This window comes from Pieris napi, chromosome 19, assembly GCF_905475465.1.
Source record: "Pieris napi chromosome 19, ilPieNapi1.2, whole genome shotgun sequence".
NCBI classification, from domain to species: Eukaryota; Metazoa; Arthropoda; class Insecta; order Lepidoptera; family Pieridae; genus Pieris; species Pieris napi.
The window spans coordinates 7307684-7327544 of NC_062252.1; the positions used below are offsets into that span (position 1 = coordinate 7307684).

Sequence of the window (19861 nt, forward strand, 5' to 3'; positions counted from 1 at the left end):
TTTTAAAGTGGTTTCTTTATCGATCAACTTCAAAAACTAATCCGCCTTTGAGCTTGAAAAACCACGTCGATCGCCACCAAGCTGGTCAAAAGCGGTTGATTCGTTCGAGAGATATCGTACACGAAAGAAACCCGAAAAAGTGTTTTTTCGGGATTACTCCGAAATTTGTGGTTCGATCAATTAAAATTGCAAAATTATTTATGAGGATGATAAAACTGCGTCGAATGCCGCCAACCGCGTGAAAATTGCTTGATCCATTCAAAAGTTATTGCGGTTTGAAAATTCCAAAAATAGTGTTCTATGAAACTTCTATCAGACTTTCGAGCTGGGAGAGCTCAAATGCATAGAAATGTTATTTCTTTGAACTCAGCGAGCTCAAAATATCAATTTTAAGCGCCCAGGAATGGAATTAGCGGGAAGTTGCAGGGATGGCCCTTTAGGTGAACCGTTTTTCTATTTTTTTTTTGGCAGATCAGGCGAATCCCTCTAGATAATCGTCAGATTATGAGACAGTACGTTTAGAACATAAAGATGAACCACATATATCTTAATCTGACGCGCTTGAGTATTTCAAAATTGCGATTTTTTTTTGCAAATTAAGAAAATGGCTGTGGGTTTACGTCCCATCGAAATCGTCAGATTAGTGAATGAGAGCTTTTTTTTGGTGCACTTAACACTCCCTTAGAAAATCTGACGCGCTCGATAAAAATTTTTTTTTTTTAATTTTCAACCCTTAAATACAACCACCCGCATCATGCAAACGATCAGATTAACATACGTACATTATTAAAAATACGTAGGGCATAGATGCTATCAATATCTGACGCGCTCGAGGATGTCCATGCAACAGTTTTTTTTTACATATTTAACTATCTATAGCCGCTTCCCCCACCGATGAAAAGGAATTTATCATATAACATTTTTTTCTTCTTTTTATCTAAGCTTTGCATCCCAATAGGTCTCTACGACGCTCGAGTAAATCCCCATTTAGCATCGTGGGCTCCCCTACCATATTTTAAAACTCGCCTGCGGCTCGTTTCTCCTGTTTTAATACCCTCTATTATATGACAGTTGCGTAAACTACTATTAAGGCTACAAAATGTATTTATTAAAACATATTGTTATACCTATTATCATTAATATATACAGTGGGATATCTATAACTCGAACCTCGTTAAATCGATGTCCTCAGTAAGTCGTATCTCGAATTATTTAGACTTTGTAACTCAAACAAAATGTTATTTCCCTACGAAGTATTGATACTACATATTTATACTCGAATTTCAAAAAGGAAACTCCGTAGTTAGTAAAATATTATGTCTTACTTGGAATTCCACGAAATAATAGTAATAAAATCCAAAATGAATGTTCCGGTTGAGCTTCTACTCTTTTGTGTTTTGTCTTGTACACGAGCAATGAATGAATACATTCATAAAACTTTCTAACGTAGCTTTTTATTTTTTACTGCACGATATTTTTAGTGTAGTACTTTATTAATATGGAATTCGTTTTAATGTGTATACTACAAAACTTAAGTTGAATTATTATGCAAATTCGACTCTACATATCGAAAAATGCACTTAAAAAGGGCGCCTCTGTAAGACGAAATTTCAACAGTTAAACCATATGTATCTCGAAGTTTTTTGTTAAGTCGAAAACTCGTTAACTCGATTTTTTTGCATTTTCCTTGATATTCGAGTAATAGAGATCACACTGTAGTGTTTTATTTTCCCTATTCTGCATAATACACTTTCTCGCTTAAGACGCGTTTTTGATTGAATCCTTATGAAATGGTCTTAAACGGTTATTACGTTTAGAAATCGACTTGTTTTTCTATTTCATAGAATATAATGAATGTATAATTCTAATAAAAACCTTTTCAGATGTTCACATACTAGTGTGTATACTTATTCCTGTGGTTTTCACTCGCCTTAGATGAGGATTTTCAAGGAATATATTTGGATCAGGTATTAAAAGATCGACTGAATAATCCTTTAATTTAATATTTTCTCATGCATAATGGCTCAATAAGGTACAAATTCAACCTGTTCGCATCTCGTTTATAGAAAAAATAATTTCAAATAACGTACCTAGCGATATATATTAAAATATACATAATATACTCAGTCGAAGAGACGGCGAAAACAAGAAATATGATATATGCAACAAATAAAACAAATGGATTAATTAATTTTAAATTCCTTTGTTATCATATTTCTCTTTAAAATATTTCCTTATACAAAGATTTATCGAACATATCACCAAAGAGGGGCTATAAGAAATCGTCGATTGCACTTTACTTGGCGTCGATGCACTCGGCCGGGTGCTGCGAGGGTTTCGGAGGGGCGAAGCCCGGGGGCATTGGGATGCCGTTGTAAGCGCCCCACGCCGTCTTGGGCGCTCCAGACCACTGTTGCATCATGGCCGGGACCTGTATTCCACCATCAGCTCTCAATATATACCATAACACTTTGTATAATATTAGACCAAAAAGATTTGAAAACATCGTTAGAAATTATAGGTTATCTTATTAATTAATAAACAACTTCTCTCTTGTACCAAATGGTAATAATTACCGACAGCTTTTTCTTGTATAACGTGGTAATAATTACCGACAACACTTTCTCGAATTAAATGGTTAGCGAATAAAGCGAAAAAATAATTAGCGACCACTATTTCTTGAACCAAATGGTAATCATTACCGACACCTTTTACTTCTATCAAATGGTAAAAAATTACCGACACCGTTTTCTTGTAAAAAATGGTAATTATTACCCTAAATTAATGGTTGACATATTACCTGTATCTTATTAATGCCATTAGGTTGTACAGTGAGATGATTGAACCGTGCGAAGATCTCTGTCTGATCGGGAGCCTGACTTTTACCAAAGTTAACAGAAGTTGACACTATTGCGGGGTCCATTTGGGTCCAATCTGAGTATACTGCGCTGTTGTTGAACCCTGTAAAATTAAAATCTAAGTTATTAAAGAGCCGTAGAGAGTATTTTGATTATTTAGAGTATTTGAGATGTTAAGAATATATCAGTAACCTTATAACACGAACGACCGTAGCAAATTTGATCATTGAATTTCAAACGATATTTGTTTGAATAAAAAAAAAACGAATAAACTCTTATAGGGCGGTTACAGACTAGCGTATTTTTCTGCGCGTATACGGTCGTTTCAGCATACGCGCTTCAAAAAACCGGCACATAAACTGGCACATTTTGGCATGTTCGGTCGAACCGGTAGTGCGTCGTGTCAGTATCAACATGGATTCTGACGAAGACACATTGCTACTTGCGTTACTTATTCGCCGTCCAATGAGAAGAGGAAACAGATGCTGGGTGTCATCGATGGTTGCTTCAAGACAAAACCGATCACTTTAATACACTCTACCCAGAACTGCGAACTTATACGAGCTCAGAAGCGCGTCAACGCTCGTACGAGTGGCGGGTGTACCAAAAGGCCCACCTATACGTGCGTACATGAGCTTCCAAAGAAATTATACGCGCGTAAAAAAAACGCTAATCTGTAATCGCCCTTAGACTTAAATTATACAAATGTTATAAATAGTAAAGATAATCTTCTGTCATGTCATTATGCTGTGTCGAAGAGGTATGGGTGGAATTTCGTAATCTGTCTAAACAAAGATGAAACCCATTTAAAAGCTTACCTTGTTGTTGCGAGGGATGTCTTCCATAAACGTTGACGTGACTGAAACCAGGGGGCGGCATGCGCGTGCGACGAACTAGATCCATGTTGTCACTGTACAGAAATTTAACTATAATAATACATTTATACTTAAAAGTTATTATGTAGTAATTCTTTTATGTCCATTCTGTAGGGACTATTTACCTACACCACGACACGACCAATAGAAATATGATTTTTTAAATGTTGCAGAAACGGGAAAAATACACCTAAAATATTGTTTTTGAAGTGAAACTTCTTTATCGACGTATGGGTGAAATTTTGTACAAAATCGTCACGTTTTTTAGTTACGCGCCATGTTGCTTTTTTTATCAAAGTTTAGTATAGTGAGTAGTGACGTAAAGAATATAATATATGATAATATTAACAACAATATATTAGTTTTGAAGTTTGGTTTACAATAAGAATAACAATATATTAATTTGAAAGTGATAAAAAAACTTGAGAGGTGTCAAGGGACACCCGGATGGAACGAAGTTCCTTTCGATTAATTAGTGAAGGAATTGTAATAAAATTTCACTTAATATTTTAATGACAATTAAATTCCTCACATAATATATTCCTTTTTCCGTCCCTCTAAGTATCGGAAATCTAAACTTTTAAATTTGTATAAATATGAACAACACTTCAAGATTAGTTTGCCACAGAAGTTTCACTTCTGACATACTTTTTTATATATCAGTCAAGGTACTAAACGGTCACAGATTAGTAGAATGGAACTAAATAATATGTGTTCACCTGTCTAATACTAACTTGGAGTTTTATTTCGTCGGAGACTGTTTTTAATAGAAAAAATAATATGTGTAATTTAAGAAATAAAAAAAAAGTTCTATAGCCCATTACCCGCTAGATATATTATTCAGCATCATTTCTGACTCCATCATCTCTGCTAAAGCTTTCTGTGTCTCTTTGAAGGGGTCGAAGTCCAGATCATCATCACCATCACCTGCCGCGCGACCTGAGTTCTCACTACCACGGAAGTTGTTCATTCTGAAATCACAATTTTTCAATGGTTTTAAGTGTTTATTTATTTAGTTATTAAGCTTACGACATCACACACAGTACTAAATTCACTAATTATTTTACAAAATCTTACATCTAAAATGTGTGACAATTAAAGTAAACATAAGTTTCACAAAAAAAAATAGAAATTAAAACATATACAAGATAATACAAGCACAATAAAATAGAATAAAATTATAGAAATTTGTTGGCACTTTAAGCAGAAAAAAAAAGAAAAATCATCAGCAAAACAGCGAATTAGGTTCGAGAAAGGCACCCCACAATGCTTTCTCTAAAACTATTTAAGTGTTTAACTATTAAAAAAAAATCATGTGTCCAATTCACACGTGGTAGAAGTGAAACCTTCAAAAACAAAGTTTTTATAATTAGAATATGTAAATTAGACTTTTTCTCTATCTAAATGTAGGATCTTTTCTTTAAAAAAATATATATTTTAATGTTAAATTTTTATTTATAACTTTAATATCAATCTTTAATTTGGTAAAAACTAAAATAATAAAAGTTTGAAATAAATTCACAAGATCCAACGTGGGAGAAAATGATATAGGAAGCATTATATAGTGTATAAACTTTTAATTAAGTGTAGTACGACGTTTTCACTTCAAAAAGTTTCTATAACTAATGATTTTGAAATAAAATTGATAAATAATCTAATTTAATAATTAAACTACTTACTTATTTAATATTTATCCAATCTGTTTTTTTATTTCAGAAAATGTTCAAATACACACTAATTTAAAGTTTATACACTGTATAATGCCTCCTATCTCCTCTCTCCCACGCCAAATCCTATTAATTTATGTGTCTGTCTCTTTTTACTGTCGCTTTTTCCGTTGCATCCGGTTTGAAATCACAACGATTCTAAAGAAGTTTCACTTCAAAAACAGTTAATTAAAAAAATTAGAATCCATATGCATTAATCTCCATAAAAGAACTTACCTTTGCTTGTGTTCCATTTCCAGCCGTTCAGCACTGAGCATGTTGTGCGGGTATCTGGGCCTCTCGAGGTGTGCTCCAGGCCTCGTTACCCTCATCTGCTGCGCCTTGTTGAAGTCTGTGAAGAACTTCTCCATGTTGTCCGCTTGGTATCTGCCTTCGCTCTGGAATTTTTATCATCATTAGATTCTTATCTACACGAATAAATTGGAGGAATTATGTAGCTTTTTTTGAGATGGATAAACTCTAACGGCTGCTGTCTATACTCAATCGCAATCTAATCTATTTCTAGAGATTGATATTTCAATCCATTTCTCATAAAATACTTTTCAATTACCGAACGATGGGGGGCCGTTCATAAAATACGTTCGCATACAAGGGGAGGGGTCTGGCTGATGTGACAAGGGTGGACAAGGGTGGACGGGGGGGTATACGGCAACGTGACGTTCTTGGTTTTTTCTAGGGGGGGGGGGGGGTCACAGAAAGTGTGACATAGCGTGACAATAGGGGGGGAGGGGGTCAAAAAAGCTGATTTTAGTGTGACGTATTTTATGAACGGCCCCTGGATCGTTTTTGTAAAATATGTTCGAATTCGACTGATTGAATTTTGACAATTGTCAATCTAAATTTGCGAAAATCTGGATTTCCAATAACTTTAGATTATAAATCTCTATACTGAACAATTATATTTATGGGAAACAATTGAAAATCACCTTAGAAGCCAAATAACTTTTCCTATGCAAAATTAGAATTAGAATTAATAGATATACTTTACTTTAAAGTTCAAAATAACTTACAACACTTTGTGGTGAATCAAATCCGTTGACAAGTCCGCTCTGCATGTGTTGGTTCATTTGTAACTGTTGATTGTGAAGCATAAATCCGCCCATGTGACTGCCCATAGAGTTTGCCATTAGATTTGATCCTAATGAGTTAGCCCCCAATGAATTTCCTAATGTGTTTGGCGCCATAGAATTTGCTCCTAATGAATTTACCCCCATTGAGTTGAGTTGACTTGCCCCCATAGGATTTCCACCTAATGTGTTTGTGCCTAAATGATTTCCGCCTAATGTGTTTGCCCCCATTGTGTTTACCATATTTGAGTTCATAGAGTTTACCCCCATAGCGTTTCCTAACGTTGACATATTATTTCCTAAGTTCATTGATATAGAGTTAACCGGATTTCCATGTGTGTTTGATTGTAAAGAATTTTCTACTCTCATTCCAAACGGTGGAAGCATATTGGGGTTTTGATGATAATTAGCACCTGAAATTAAAAACAAGACCGTATATCACATTCCGATTCATCTTAATATATATAAATTATGTGTCACGTTGTTTGTCCGCTATGGACTCCTAAGCTACTTAACCAATTTCATTCAAATATGCACACCAGTGTGTGCAGTTTGATCCAATTTAAAAGATAGCTTACATCTCAATTTATACCCGCAATATTATTTTATTGCAAATTTGTTTATTATTTGACAGTCACAATTCCAACAGATGGCGCTGTGTTGAAAGTACCAACGTTTCTCATAAGCTACAATTTAAAGGCATAACCACAAAAAAAGCATGGTGGTCCCCATGACTTATGTTCGCCTATCGTTTCCCTTGAATAGGTTACTACTATGTAATATAACTAAAACCTTAGCCGCAGCAACACTTGGCCGGTCTGCTAGTATTACATAAAATAACAATTCAGAATAACCTCACTCACCTAATAATTCACTAGCCGACTCCAATCCTATACTAGAAGAGGGCATAAAATGTTTGGGGTCCATTACACTGTGTTGCCTAGACAATAATTCATTCTGTCTCAACAGCATACTGCAGTTCCTTTCTCGCATCAACAATTCCTTTTCCATTAGACCTTGGCTAATTTGACTATGTCTATCGCTACTGAGGTACATTTCCCTGTCTATCAACCCGTAGCCATTGATGGGGCTCTTGATTGGCATTCCATTATCGACCAGACCGGCCAGCATTTCTCTATGCCTCTGCATCATGAGTACTTCACTATTCGCATCGTTCAACAAACTGTGGGTGTCATCTTCGAGCAAGCTGTGGTCACTGTTATCCAATAAGTCGTGGTTCTCTAAAAGACTGTGTCGGTCCGATTCCAATTCATCTAATTCATTTGTTAAATATTGTGTCTCGTTCTCGAATACTGAAGTGTGTATCTCTTGCTCTGTCTTATCTATCGAACTTTGTTCGCTTGTTTCACTAATACTATTCTTTTGTTTCGATTTATCTGATTTGCTCTTCTTAGTCTGGCCGTTTGTATTGCTGTCTTTATTCCTATTTCCTTTTTCTGTATTTTCTTTGTTATTTTTGATCTGCTGGTATATTGTGGGACTGGAACATTCTGATGTGCCGTTTTCTTGTGATTTATCTGTAACATGGACTTACATATTAAACAAATATATAAATAAGTGTAGCAAGTTTTTTTCTTCAGTGTAATGAGAAATTAGTATAGCATAGTGATGCTATTTCACTATTCTATGGGTACTCTTTTAAAATAAAATGTTTTGTTTATTTATAAATTATTTGTAGCTTGCATTCTTGAAAATTCTGGAAATGTCTGTTAAAGGAGAGTTCAAGTATTACGTAACGTTTTGAGATGGGGGGGGGGGGGGGGCTTTTATAAAACGTTACGATGCGGGGCGGAGATTGAATTACGCGTTATTGTTAATATTATTTTCGACTTACACCACATAATAGTAACTAAAGAGACACAAGATGGTCACAAAACGTTTTACTATACTTGAGTACAGTACTGTACTAGGGTACTGAAAAACGTTACGGCGAGATACATGGGGGGGTCAATAATCTCCAAAATTTGCGTTACGTAATACTTGAACGCTCCCTAAGGTGTTGGAATCCTGAACAGCCAAAATATTATCAACCAATTTTTTTTTGTTAATTTCGCATACTTATTAATTACTTGTTTTACAATTTGTACAGTCACCTATCAAATTGATAATTAATATAATAAATAGTACTGACTTGTCTGATGTGGTCCGGGGCTGGCTTGTTTACGGGCGGGGCTGTCAGTTGGTGGAGAGGATCCCAGGCTAGGCCACGCCTCCTTTCCATTCACTGACCCGTTGCTACCCGTACTACTACTGCTGCTACCACTATTACTACCGTTTGAATCCTTTTTCGATCTAGAAAAAAATTAAGGTAATAATGATACCCTTTATTATTGAGTTGAGCAGTGTTGGCCAAGTGGCTTCAGCATGCGACTCTTATCCCTGAGGTCGTAGGTTCGATTCCCGGCTGTGCACCAATGGACTTTATTTCTATGTGTGCATTTAACATTCGCTCAAACGGTGAAGGAAAACATCGTGAGGAAACCGACATGTCTTAGATCCAAAAAGTTGTCGGCGTGTGTAAGACATAGGAGGCTGATCACCTACTTGCCTATTAGATTGAAAAATGATCATGAAACAGATTCAGAAATCTGAGGCCTAGACCTAAAAGAGGTTGTAGCGCCACTGATTTTTTTTTATTATTATTGGATTATTGGTTAAATGCGATAGAGGCTTTATACTTTACACACATTTCGGACACACACAGTTTTTTGTTTTTTTTTAATAACGCATATATCGATAAAGGAGATACTGTATGATATAAGTAGTATATCTTGCAGACATTTTGAAGATATGAATGTAGTCAAAACCGTTTACTACGACATCGTTTAGAACAACATACCGGTTATATTGACGAAAATCGAAGGTCCCGGCTGAATTCTATTGTATTAGGTTATTAATAACAACATCATCGGCTGTTACGACTATCGATTTTTACGACCACATATGAGTAGTCCCTTCGATGTCGTTATAACAAATTTTGACTGTATTTGCATTATTTATTTGGAAGCCAGTATACCTGATGTTTTGAACATTTAAAAAAATAGAGGCCAACATTACCGTATTGTAATTTCGAAGTCTAAGAATATAAGAGTCCAAAAATAAACGATTTGTGAACTATCTACTCACTTAGATGTACTGACTGAATTAATTTGAGACGTTGTGACCTCTGTTGTCGGTATGAAGTTTGATTGATTACCTGAAAGAGGAAAACTAAATTAAAAAAAAATCATATCACCCTCAATGATGACAAGTAAAAACCTTCTTTTCAAAGGTGATATCGATACTATTTGTAGTAATTATATATTTTTCAATTCCACACTAAAATAAATGTACAAGATAAAACAGATCACTATGTATATGAAAAGTTTAAGTATACTAACCATCTTTTGTACTGGCTTTGTCTGCATTCGTACTAGAATTACCTGTAAAGAAAATTATTTAACCATTAGAAACTCCGTTTGAATTATATTTTCTAGCTCATATAATATGGAGGCCCTATGTTCGATCAGGGCAAAACTATAACTGTATCATGACATACGTATTACCCACTGGCAAACAAGTGATATTAGTGAAATATACAGTTTATTAAATATATCATCATATATCATACCTACTAACTGACGTGAGAATAAATTCTGAAATTAAATTATAATGATTCATGTGCACTTTTTACTATTTATTTTTTTCATGAATCCTTTATTAGTTTAGTTTGTTTTTTGTTCCTGTTTAGTTTCTTTTTCTGAACAACTATATGTAATACATGTATTTTTGCACTTCTTGCCTACCTTCTGTAATTTAATACTTTTTTTTTCTTTTCTCACAATGGTTGCCTGGAAGAGATCGCTCGAAAGCGATAAGGCCGCCAGTTGCTCTCCTTTTTATTTAATTATGTCAATTGTACTATATTAATGTATATGCAACGAAGTGTTAATAAATAAATAAATATATTTAAACCTTGATTTTACATAACTCGATGTTTTAAATGCTTTTCAGCAATCATAGTCAGAAAGCTGAGCATTTTCGGTTTATCAAACCAAAATATTAATAGAATCGACTAAAATTTGTAACATTATTATCCAATTCGAAAACATAAATGCAATACAATAAGTTTTGAAGGTTAGAACATACCTAGCTGTCTATCTTCAGGCCTGTCCCTGGTGGCGTTGAGCAGCTGCTGGTGAAGCTTCCGCTCGTACACTTGGTGTAGGCCTGCATGCATTTCCTCCTTCGTGAACGATGCCTTTGGATCACCTATTACCAATATGAATTTATATTTTGGTCCTTCGAAACGGAAAGTGAATTTTGACCTTTATCAAATGTGTATTGAAAAATACATGAAATGTACAAACATTATCAGAATTTGAGACGCCCGATACATATTGAACGTAATTAAAATAAAACATACTTTGTATCACAAGTCTAAACGGATCTTAAATATTCAATAAGCTTTGTAATGGAACTTATAGCAACATCAGCGTTGACCTTTGTTTATATGACATTATAATATTAATTAATAAATACTACAACTGGCACTACAACCTCTTTAGGTCTTGACCTCAGATTTCTGAATCTGTTTCATGATCATTTTTAAATCTAATAATAGGCAAGTAGGTGATCAGCCTCCATTGCCTGATACACGCCGTCGACTTTTTGGGTCAAAGACATGTCGGTTTCCTCACGATGTTTTCCTTCACCGTTCGAGCAAATGTTAAATGAGCACATAGAAAGAAAGTGCATCGGTGCACAGCCGGGGATCGAAATTATGACGTCAGGTATAAGAGTCGCACGCTGAAGCCACTACCCCAACACTGCTCCATATAATATAATTATTGCATATACATATTATTTTAATTATATTATATACAGTAAGTACCTAGCTCGTGCAGATACATGCAGTCCGGCTTGGGACACGGCTGGTTCTTCATGAAGTTGGCGCAGTACTTGGTGGTGCCGAGCGAGCCCTTGAGCACGCGCCCGTCCAGTGTCACGTTGTTGACGCCCTGTATCGCCCGCAACGCGTCGGCCGACAACACGTACGTCACGTACGCCGACGCCGACGGACTCTGCAATCGGCGCACTTCACAGCGATCCTTTTCCAACAGCTATATTTACACCAATCCCATTCATACTCGGTTATTGAAGTTCACGAATCCATTCATAGCTCACTTTATATTTTATTCCTGTTTACCTATACTCTGATTTTTAATTCCGAAGAATTCTGACATTTCATAAATGTTGCTACTAAAACAGTTCTCCACCGAAATAGGGACAAATTTGACCCATTGAAGGCAATAAACAATAAAATGCGACATATTTTTCACGTTCTACCTACAAAATGGTAAATCTAAATATTTACTTAGTCAAGTGACCTAATACAGATAACAAATATTTCAATATCACGAACAATATATAGAATTAACTTTAATTACTTTATTGTTTAGCTGGCATCACTGTCTACTAATTCCAGGTTTAGTAATGAAAAGGGACGTAATTATCACTCACCGTAAAACCACTTTTAATGTGTACCGCCACACTTAATAAAATGGATACATTCACTAACAAATAAAATGTATGAATAGACTCAGATGTTCAGACTCGTACTGAAATTGAAAAATGTGCCTGGCCAAATGGTTTGTCATCTCTGCCATGTCAAAAAATGATAGTCAGAATTCTACGGAATTAAAAATCAAGAGTTCACTTTCATACTGTTTAAACCAACGAAATCACTTTAAAGCGATATCTTTTATACAAATAAAACAAATTTATTTACCACACTACATGGCAATGACTTTCATATTAAAATATTCTCACAACACACTTCACGATGATCCTTTTCATATAATAACACACACAGTCTTCGCTTCCATACAATCTTCTCGGAAAAGATTAAAAATGCATACAACATATACCTGTGACCCCGCATACGCTGGACTTTGATTTATAACTACTTTGTGAATTTTCCCATATTTGCCAAAGTACTCTTGCCGTTTGAGTATCTGAAACAATAAACGTTGTTATTTAATTTTGTTATTACGTAACTACAATATAGAAACCTTATGGCTTGTCAGCCAATATTATTATAAACATTTTTATGAAATACTAGCTGGCCTGGCGAACATCGTACCGCCTAACAGTCGATTCTTTATTTTTTTTAAATATTTATTCTGCTATTCGGGACACCGGTCTAGCTAGTAAGATAAAAAAAGAAAGTTGATAAGACAACAAATACATTATGTCAAAAAATAAAAATTTACCTTCCCGGAACCCCTCCACTAACACTTGAACTTTATGATATGGTATTAAAGTTCAAATTGACTTTTAAGTATTATTAAGAATATTATGTATGGGAATATAGAAAAGTGTTGTTTTTAGACTTTTCCACTCAATTTTTTTTATTTTTCTCTCCGTAAGAACCATCCTCGTACTTCAAGGAATATTATAAAAAAAGAATCAGACAAATCGGTCAAGCCGTTTTCATGTTATGTCGTGACAACGGAAAACGAGTTTCATTTTTATATATATAGATAATTAAATACAAAACGGTAAATATTCGTCAATCGGTAAATCAAGTGACAGCTTTAAAATTTAAAAAAAAGGTTCTTAATGAGAAAGTTATTGCAATAATACTTTGATATTAGTAATTAATCCTATGGTAATATTCTGAAAATCATTTGTTTGACATTTTGGACAATGCTTAAGAATGTAACTTTATTGGAGTACAGGCGTAACTTATATGTTTTACGACAACACATATAATCTTCTTACCCGCTCTACGCCCATGACTTGCGAACTGGTAGTAAATATAGAATTAATTTAACTTCTTTTCTGACGTTCATAAGTGTACTTCAAAGAGAATTCCAACGTCTGGCTATACTCTAAGGGGTGTAACTCCCATGATTTAGTTAATTACTATGAAACGAATTACTTACTGCAAAGTAACAGTCGAAGAGAGTGCCTGCGTCTGGCTATATTCTCGGGGCGTGACTCCGACGATTTAGGAAATCGTCACGCTTAACTAAGAAAGCCTGAGAGACCAAAATGTACAGCCTTGCCTACACATACCTCGGGGTCCGCGAGCCGCACAGGTAAACCGACCACAAACACGAGGTTGTTTTGCACGACCCGTACGTTGGCGAGTGCGCGCCGCGACTCCAGCGTCTTGTTCCGCCGTTTTTGCTCGCGGGCCTTCTTCTCCGTCTTTATGGCAGCAACCTGCAATAGCATTATTCATTAATTCAGTATACACTTTTTCATTCTCTTCTTTTTTTTTTGGTTGTCTTCACGCACAGTCCTTCTGTGCGGAGTGGCGTGGGGGTTATGCGAATAATTAACTAACGCGTCATTTGATTCATTAAATAAATATATATTAATTTTAGTATCAACATGACTATAATGACGTAACAAAAATTTCTAACTCTTGTTCACTTACTTCAGTACTGGCGTGTTCGTGAAATTTTAACAAATTACGCATTTAAGTGAATCCATACTTAAATTAGGAACAATAATGTAAAAAACTAGGACCCGTGTAGAAGATTTTTATAAAAATTTTTAAGACAACATTGGAACATCTTGGACAACAAAAAAAATTGTTAACTAACTTCGGAAACCCTAATAACATAATTATCATTTTCTAAGTATTTAAAACTCAAAAAACTTTAAGGATTCTTTTTCATGGGCATGGGCAAATATCATATGTATGTATATATACATATGTCATTCTATACAACTCAGAATTGCCTCAAACTTACAAACAAACCAACATTTAAGTATTAAAATATTAAATTATCAAATATACTATGTTAACCTGCTCTTGGCTGAGTGGTGTGAAGTCTGCAGGATTCTCCGGGTATGCTTTCCGACACGCCGGGCATAGGCCATTTTCGCCCTCCCGAATTCGGTTCCAACAAAACCGGCATATCTGTAATAAACCAGTTTCTATTAACCTTACAGGCTCAAATGCACTTAGTGTACAAACAAACTTTTAAAGACTCTGGGCTTATCTGTATCTTATTAAACAAGCTACTTGAGGAATTTAAATGTGGCTTTCATTCATATTTAAAAGAAATATTTGTACAGTGGAATCTCGATAAGTCCATGTTCAGATGAAAAAATTTGACGCGCGTTTTCAAATCACGCGACTAGATAATGTGGTATTTTCATAGAACTGATCACATGAGCGCACGTTAACGCGCGACAGCGAGCGTTAACGCGGCGCTCAGAGAAAAAGTCTCAAGAGTCTAGACGCAGGTGACCGCACGTTGCCTGGCGCTTTGACATATATGTAACGTCCGTAGACTGTTAAGTTGAGCGCGCGCTTTCATCGCGATTGTACTTTTTTTTGTGATAATAAAAAATAATAGCTTTTTCCACGTCCATTTTTTAAGCTCTTTCGAAATAGACTGACGAGCTCTCACAATTCGCAACGAGCGTGAGCGCTTGTCATCTGAATTCTTTGCAGATTTGATCGCGCGTTGACATGCGTTAATGCGCGTTACACGTGAACTTAGCCTTACTCGAATGTCAAGGGAAATGCAAAAAAATCGACTTAACAAGAACTTCGAATATATGATTTAACTGATGAAATTTCGACTTACAGAGCCACAATTTCTATATGTATTTTCGATTTGTAGAGTCGAATTCGAATAACAATTCAACTTGTTTTGTAGTATATATTTTTTACATATTAAAACGTATTACATATGTATTCATTAAACTGTACTCTAAAAAAATGTATTATGTATTCATTCATTACACGTGTACAAGACAAAACAATATAATAGAAGCCCCGAACCCGAATATTCATATAGGATTTTATTGCTATTATCAATACTTCGTAGGAAAATAACATTTTTTTTTGTGTTACAAAGTCTAAATAAAAAATAAAAAATAATTCGATATACCCCGTATTTAAGGGAAGCGCAATGGAATAGCATTTTTTTCGACTTACTGATGACTTGGACTTAACGAGGTTCGAGTTATAAGATTCCACTGTTTATATGTAGTTAATAATAGCACATGTAGAGAAAAGCAGTGGATTTAAAAAAATAGTCACGTGACGTAATAAGAATATTGTTTGTTAAACCTTTGAACTAGTACAAGGGCAAAAAAAAAATTGAGGGAAAAAACATTAAATTGTTACACTAGTTAAAAATCAAAGTTCATTAAAGCAATTAAATGTATAAATGATTGCTTATCAAAATCTTATTTCAAGAGCAATTTGTGTTATCAAATTCATATACAATTTATTTATCTGATTGATATTATTAAGACCCTAAATAAAACACTTCTTACACAGATACAATACACAACATTACATTATTTTTAAAACTTTCTAAGTCCTAATGGTTTTCACATTCACTAACATATGCTTAGATATTTGTAAAATTAAAAAAAAAACAATTAATATAGCTAAAAAATAAACTATTATAATACGGACTTACGAAATGATTATACAGTGATTTGTCTATAATCTTATCTCTGCATATGTTATTTAAAATTAAAATAAATCAATGGCGCTACAACTTTTTTAAGTCTAGGCCGCAGATTTCTGTATCTGTTTCATGATAATTTGTTAATCTAATAGGCAAGTGGGTGATCAGCGTGTGCCTGACACAAGCCGTCGACTTATTGGGTCTAAGGCAAGCCTGTTTCCTCACGATGTTTTCCTTCACCGTTCGAGCGAATGTTAAATGCGCACATAGAATGAAAGTTCACTGGTGCACAGCCGGAAATCGAACCTACGACCTTAGGGATGAGAGTCGCACGCTTAAGCCACTAAGGCCAACACTGATCTGTGTTATTTGGGATATGAAAATTGAAAAAAATATTGGAATGCAAGAAATATATAATTTTTGGTTTACCACTTAAATTAGTAGTATTCTACTTTATGTAATTAGTATCACTTGCGTCAATGTAGACCATATATTATTATTAGGTCTAATAATACTAAAGTACTAATACTAATACTACTAAAATAATACTAAAATCAAAATTTATTTGTCTATTAAGTAACAGTTATAAATGTCAATATTAAAAAAGATCTAATCACTGCACTTATAGTTGTAAACCTAAAATAAAAAGATATATATGTTGTGAAACTATCACAATTATTTAACAATGCTAAAGTATTGAAAATGCAGGTAATATTCAATAGTTATTGAAATTGAATGGTAACAATCCCATTATATGAACAGATGACATCATGTAATACCTAAAACATAGTAAGATTTATTGTATTTGGAGTGTTTAGTTTATGCGTAGTAAAGATATTAATTTACAGTTTTAGTCATACTTTTTCCTTTAATAATATTAACTTTATAGTTTGACCTAATTATAAAAACAAGTCCTTTTAGTACACAAATATAATCAATGTTGTCATATATCTAAGAATCAAAGAGCAACCATAAAAACATTGTAACACAAGATAAAAAAAATGATACATTGCACTCGACATAGCAATATTATCATAATTTCCAATCATTTATTTGCATGTATTTTTACGTCATTGTTATCAATAGATTAATCGATTCTCATGCTCTCTTGTTGATAAATAATATATTTATATCCAAAAGTCCTCATTAACACTAAAGAATGAAAAAGGTACTAGTTTTTTATAGCTACATAAGATAGTATTTTCAGATGACCACTATAATTACATATATCCTATTTTCCATCACTGTACAATGTACATGCATTTAAGGAAAAAAATCAGTAGTGCATAGCCTGCGATTGTTTGCACTGCCTTTAGATTAAGAAAACATGTTTAAGCATTACACATATGCCAAATAAATTTTCATCTCAAATAGTGCTTAATTTGACTATAGATTGTTTCCTGAATCACCTTATAGTACTGATATATACTTGCTATTATTATTGTAACTCTTTGTCTGCCTAGCCTATTATAAAGTTTCTTACTTGGTATCCACATGTGCACGGGTAGAAGTGGAGATCGTCCACCTCCAAGGGTTCCATACACAGGGGACATTCCACCTGAAAAAATTAACCATGCAAACATTCCAAAACATATTTTTATACTATGAGTAGAAAAAGGTAGGTTGTTCTTTATAACTATGTTTTATAACTCAAAGCTTAAAGATCATTTATGAGTAGAAAGAATAAACAGAGATAAAACAATGCATATTTGAAACCACAATAATTCTAACCATATTTCTTTTAATACCTTATTGTAACATCTTATCTATTAGTTTTTTTTTTTAATCTAAAGTTATTCTTGTCCTCTGTGGAAATTAAATTGGTTGTAGCAAATATGTAGTAATGTAGGATACATTCTGAGTTTACTATAATACTCTAGTCTATAGAAAAATCAGAGCTGGTCAAAGACATGAAAAAATCACCTGTTCTTCACCACTCTGATTCAGTACTGACATCCTCGCCCCAACAGGTTATTGTTCTGTACTTCACAGCAAATACAAACAACTGTAAAAGTAATTTTATTGTATCAATAAGCTAATAGTATTTTTTAATGTTGTTAAAAATCACACAAAAACATAATATTTACAATTATTATATATATACAAAAATAGTTTTTTTATACTCTTCTTATCAACTTTGAAATCATAAGCACCTCAAATGTTCTGCTTATAGAAAGCAGTTAATCATAATTATTTCTAAAACAGATTTATGGAACTAGTATGCTATAAATGTATTATAATAATTATCTCTAATAGTTAGACAATTTAAAAAATACAATTTATATCTAAGAAATCAAATGATGAGCATTGTGCAAATGCTGTTAGAAAGTCAGAGAGGTCACTAACATATGACAACACTTATACTATTTTTATTCTATATGTATAGAGAAGATTCATGAAAAAGTCATAAAAACGAACAAGATGAAATTTGATATACATTTTACATGTAATAATAGTAGACAATAAAGTATTATTTATTTAAATTATAATTTAATTTTATCTATATGTAGTATAAATAATGTTTCAAGTCTTTAGTGGTGGATCTCATTAGACAGTTCAAAAAAATTTCATTAATAAAGGCTTCAGGATTACACTGAATTAAACCTAATACTTGTAAATAATGTTCATATTACATAAATGGTATTATGAAAACTGTATTTAACTGATAAAGAATCTTTGTAATTGTATTTTTTTAATCATTTGTCTTTTAACTGAAACATTATTATTTATTAGGTATTACAATCTAGCCTAATATGTTAATTATGTCTAAAATAATTTACTAATAAAAAGTAAATAATAATCAACTACAGACAGGAAAGAATAGTAACTATTATAATAAAACTCCTTTAAATTTGCAAATCCTAATAGGACATTTTACAATACTTCATTTTAGAACATGATCTATTTCTTATAGAAAATTAATTATTGCCCCATAAGTTTATATGTTATGATATATATTATATTTTGATGATTAAATATTAATATGTTTACTTCTTATAAATATTGTATGGATCTTTTTAATCAGCTGGTATACACAAAAGTTATTGTTATTATCTTAATCCACTTCACAACAAAGTAACAACAAAACAGTGAGTAAAACAGGTTTCATAAAATACCTAAGGCCCTGGTATTTTCACAATTTCTTAACAGTTATGTTTGTTTTATTTAAAATTATTAGGATAAGCAGAGCATTTATATTTTTAAATAATAATTAGCTTCAATTATTATAAGATTACAACAATGACTCAATCTAGCTTGACAAGATCATAATTTGACATTTTACAAAGGAAAAACAATACTAGCCCTTTTTTCTTTTCAACTCTGGAAAGTTTCCAAAATGTTCAATGTTTTGTAAAAACCTTCAATATGGATATAGGACGATATAGAACGTTACATAGTATCTAATACATACTACCGTGTAAAAGGTAAGTACGTCCGCCAGCTGCCATTCATAATATGTGGCATAAGTCAAACTTTCATTTCGTACTAGGGTGGACTAAAAATAATTATAAACATTTAGAGAATCGTTAAAACACTACGGGTAATAACGGTTCTTCTATTTTCTACAACGATACCATTTTAGGAGAAAATAAATCGATGTTTACCTTATGTCTCCTCTTATTGCAAATCTTTTTTCTGTTGTAGAATAAGACTGCTAACCCTTCCGCTAATGTCGCAGATGAATCCTTTCGAATGGACCTATTATACGGTTCACGATTCAATTTAAAGAAAATAGCGAAGCTGAAATAAATATAACTGCCCCGAATATATTATTTTCTGCGAGTTACTATACATTTGTTTTATGAAATGGCCTAATCTTTTAGAAGATTCCGTTCTGTGATTCCATAGACAAATACTATTCTTTTAATTTGGTTATAGAAT

At 33.4% G+C, this 19861-nt stretch overlaps 1 protein-coding gene across 6 annotated transcripts; it reads right to left on the reverse strand.

The window, feature by feature from the left end:
• Nucleotides 1–1983: 1983 nt before the first annotated feature.
• On the reverse strand, nt 1984–19839 carry LOC125059146. 6 transcript variants are annotated; one of them, XM_047663409.1, is made up of 18 exons: nt 19585–19839; nt 17903–17984; nt 17463–17537; nt 14353–14466; nt 13611–13760; nt 12458–12544; nt 11422–11611; nt 10677–10799; nt 9929–9970; nt 9675–9744; nt 8680–8840; nt 7391–8065; nt 6471–6940; nt 5677–5837; nt 4558–4704; nt 3677–3768; nt 2801–2961; nt 1984–2431 (listed from the first exon to the last, which is right to left on the reverse strand). In XM_047663409.1, exons 2-18 carry the CDS (start codon nt 17933–17935, stop codon nt 2297–2299), a joined length of 2886 nt encoding a protein of 961 aa, XP_047519365.1. In that variant the 5' UTR covers nt 17936–17984; nt 19585–19839; the 3' UTR covers nt 1984–2296. The 6 variants fall into 6 exon arrangements, with proteins under 6 accessions (XP_047519365.1, XP_047519363.1, XP_047519362.1 ...); XM_047663407.1 differs by having other exon boundaries at nt 11422–11638; XM_047663406.1 differs by having other exon boundaries at nt 11422–11650.
• Nucleotides 19840–19861: the final 22 nt, after the last annotated feature.

Coding starts and splice junctions, on each gene's coding strand:
- LOC125059146 (XM_047663404.1), bottom strand. CDS start 17,935: ATGTCAGTACTGAATCAGAGTGGTGAAGAACAG. Junction 3,769..4,557: donor CTGAATAATATATCTAGCGG/GTAATGGGCTAT, acceptor ATTTCTGTACAG/TGACAACATGGATCTAGTTC. Junction 2,432..2,800: donor ATGGCATTAATAAGATACAG/GTAATATGTCAA, acceptor GGTGGAATACAG/GTCCCGGCCATGATGCAACA.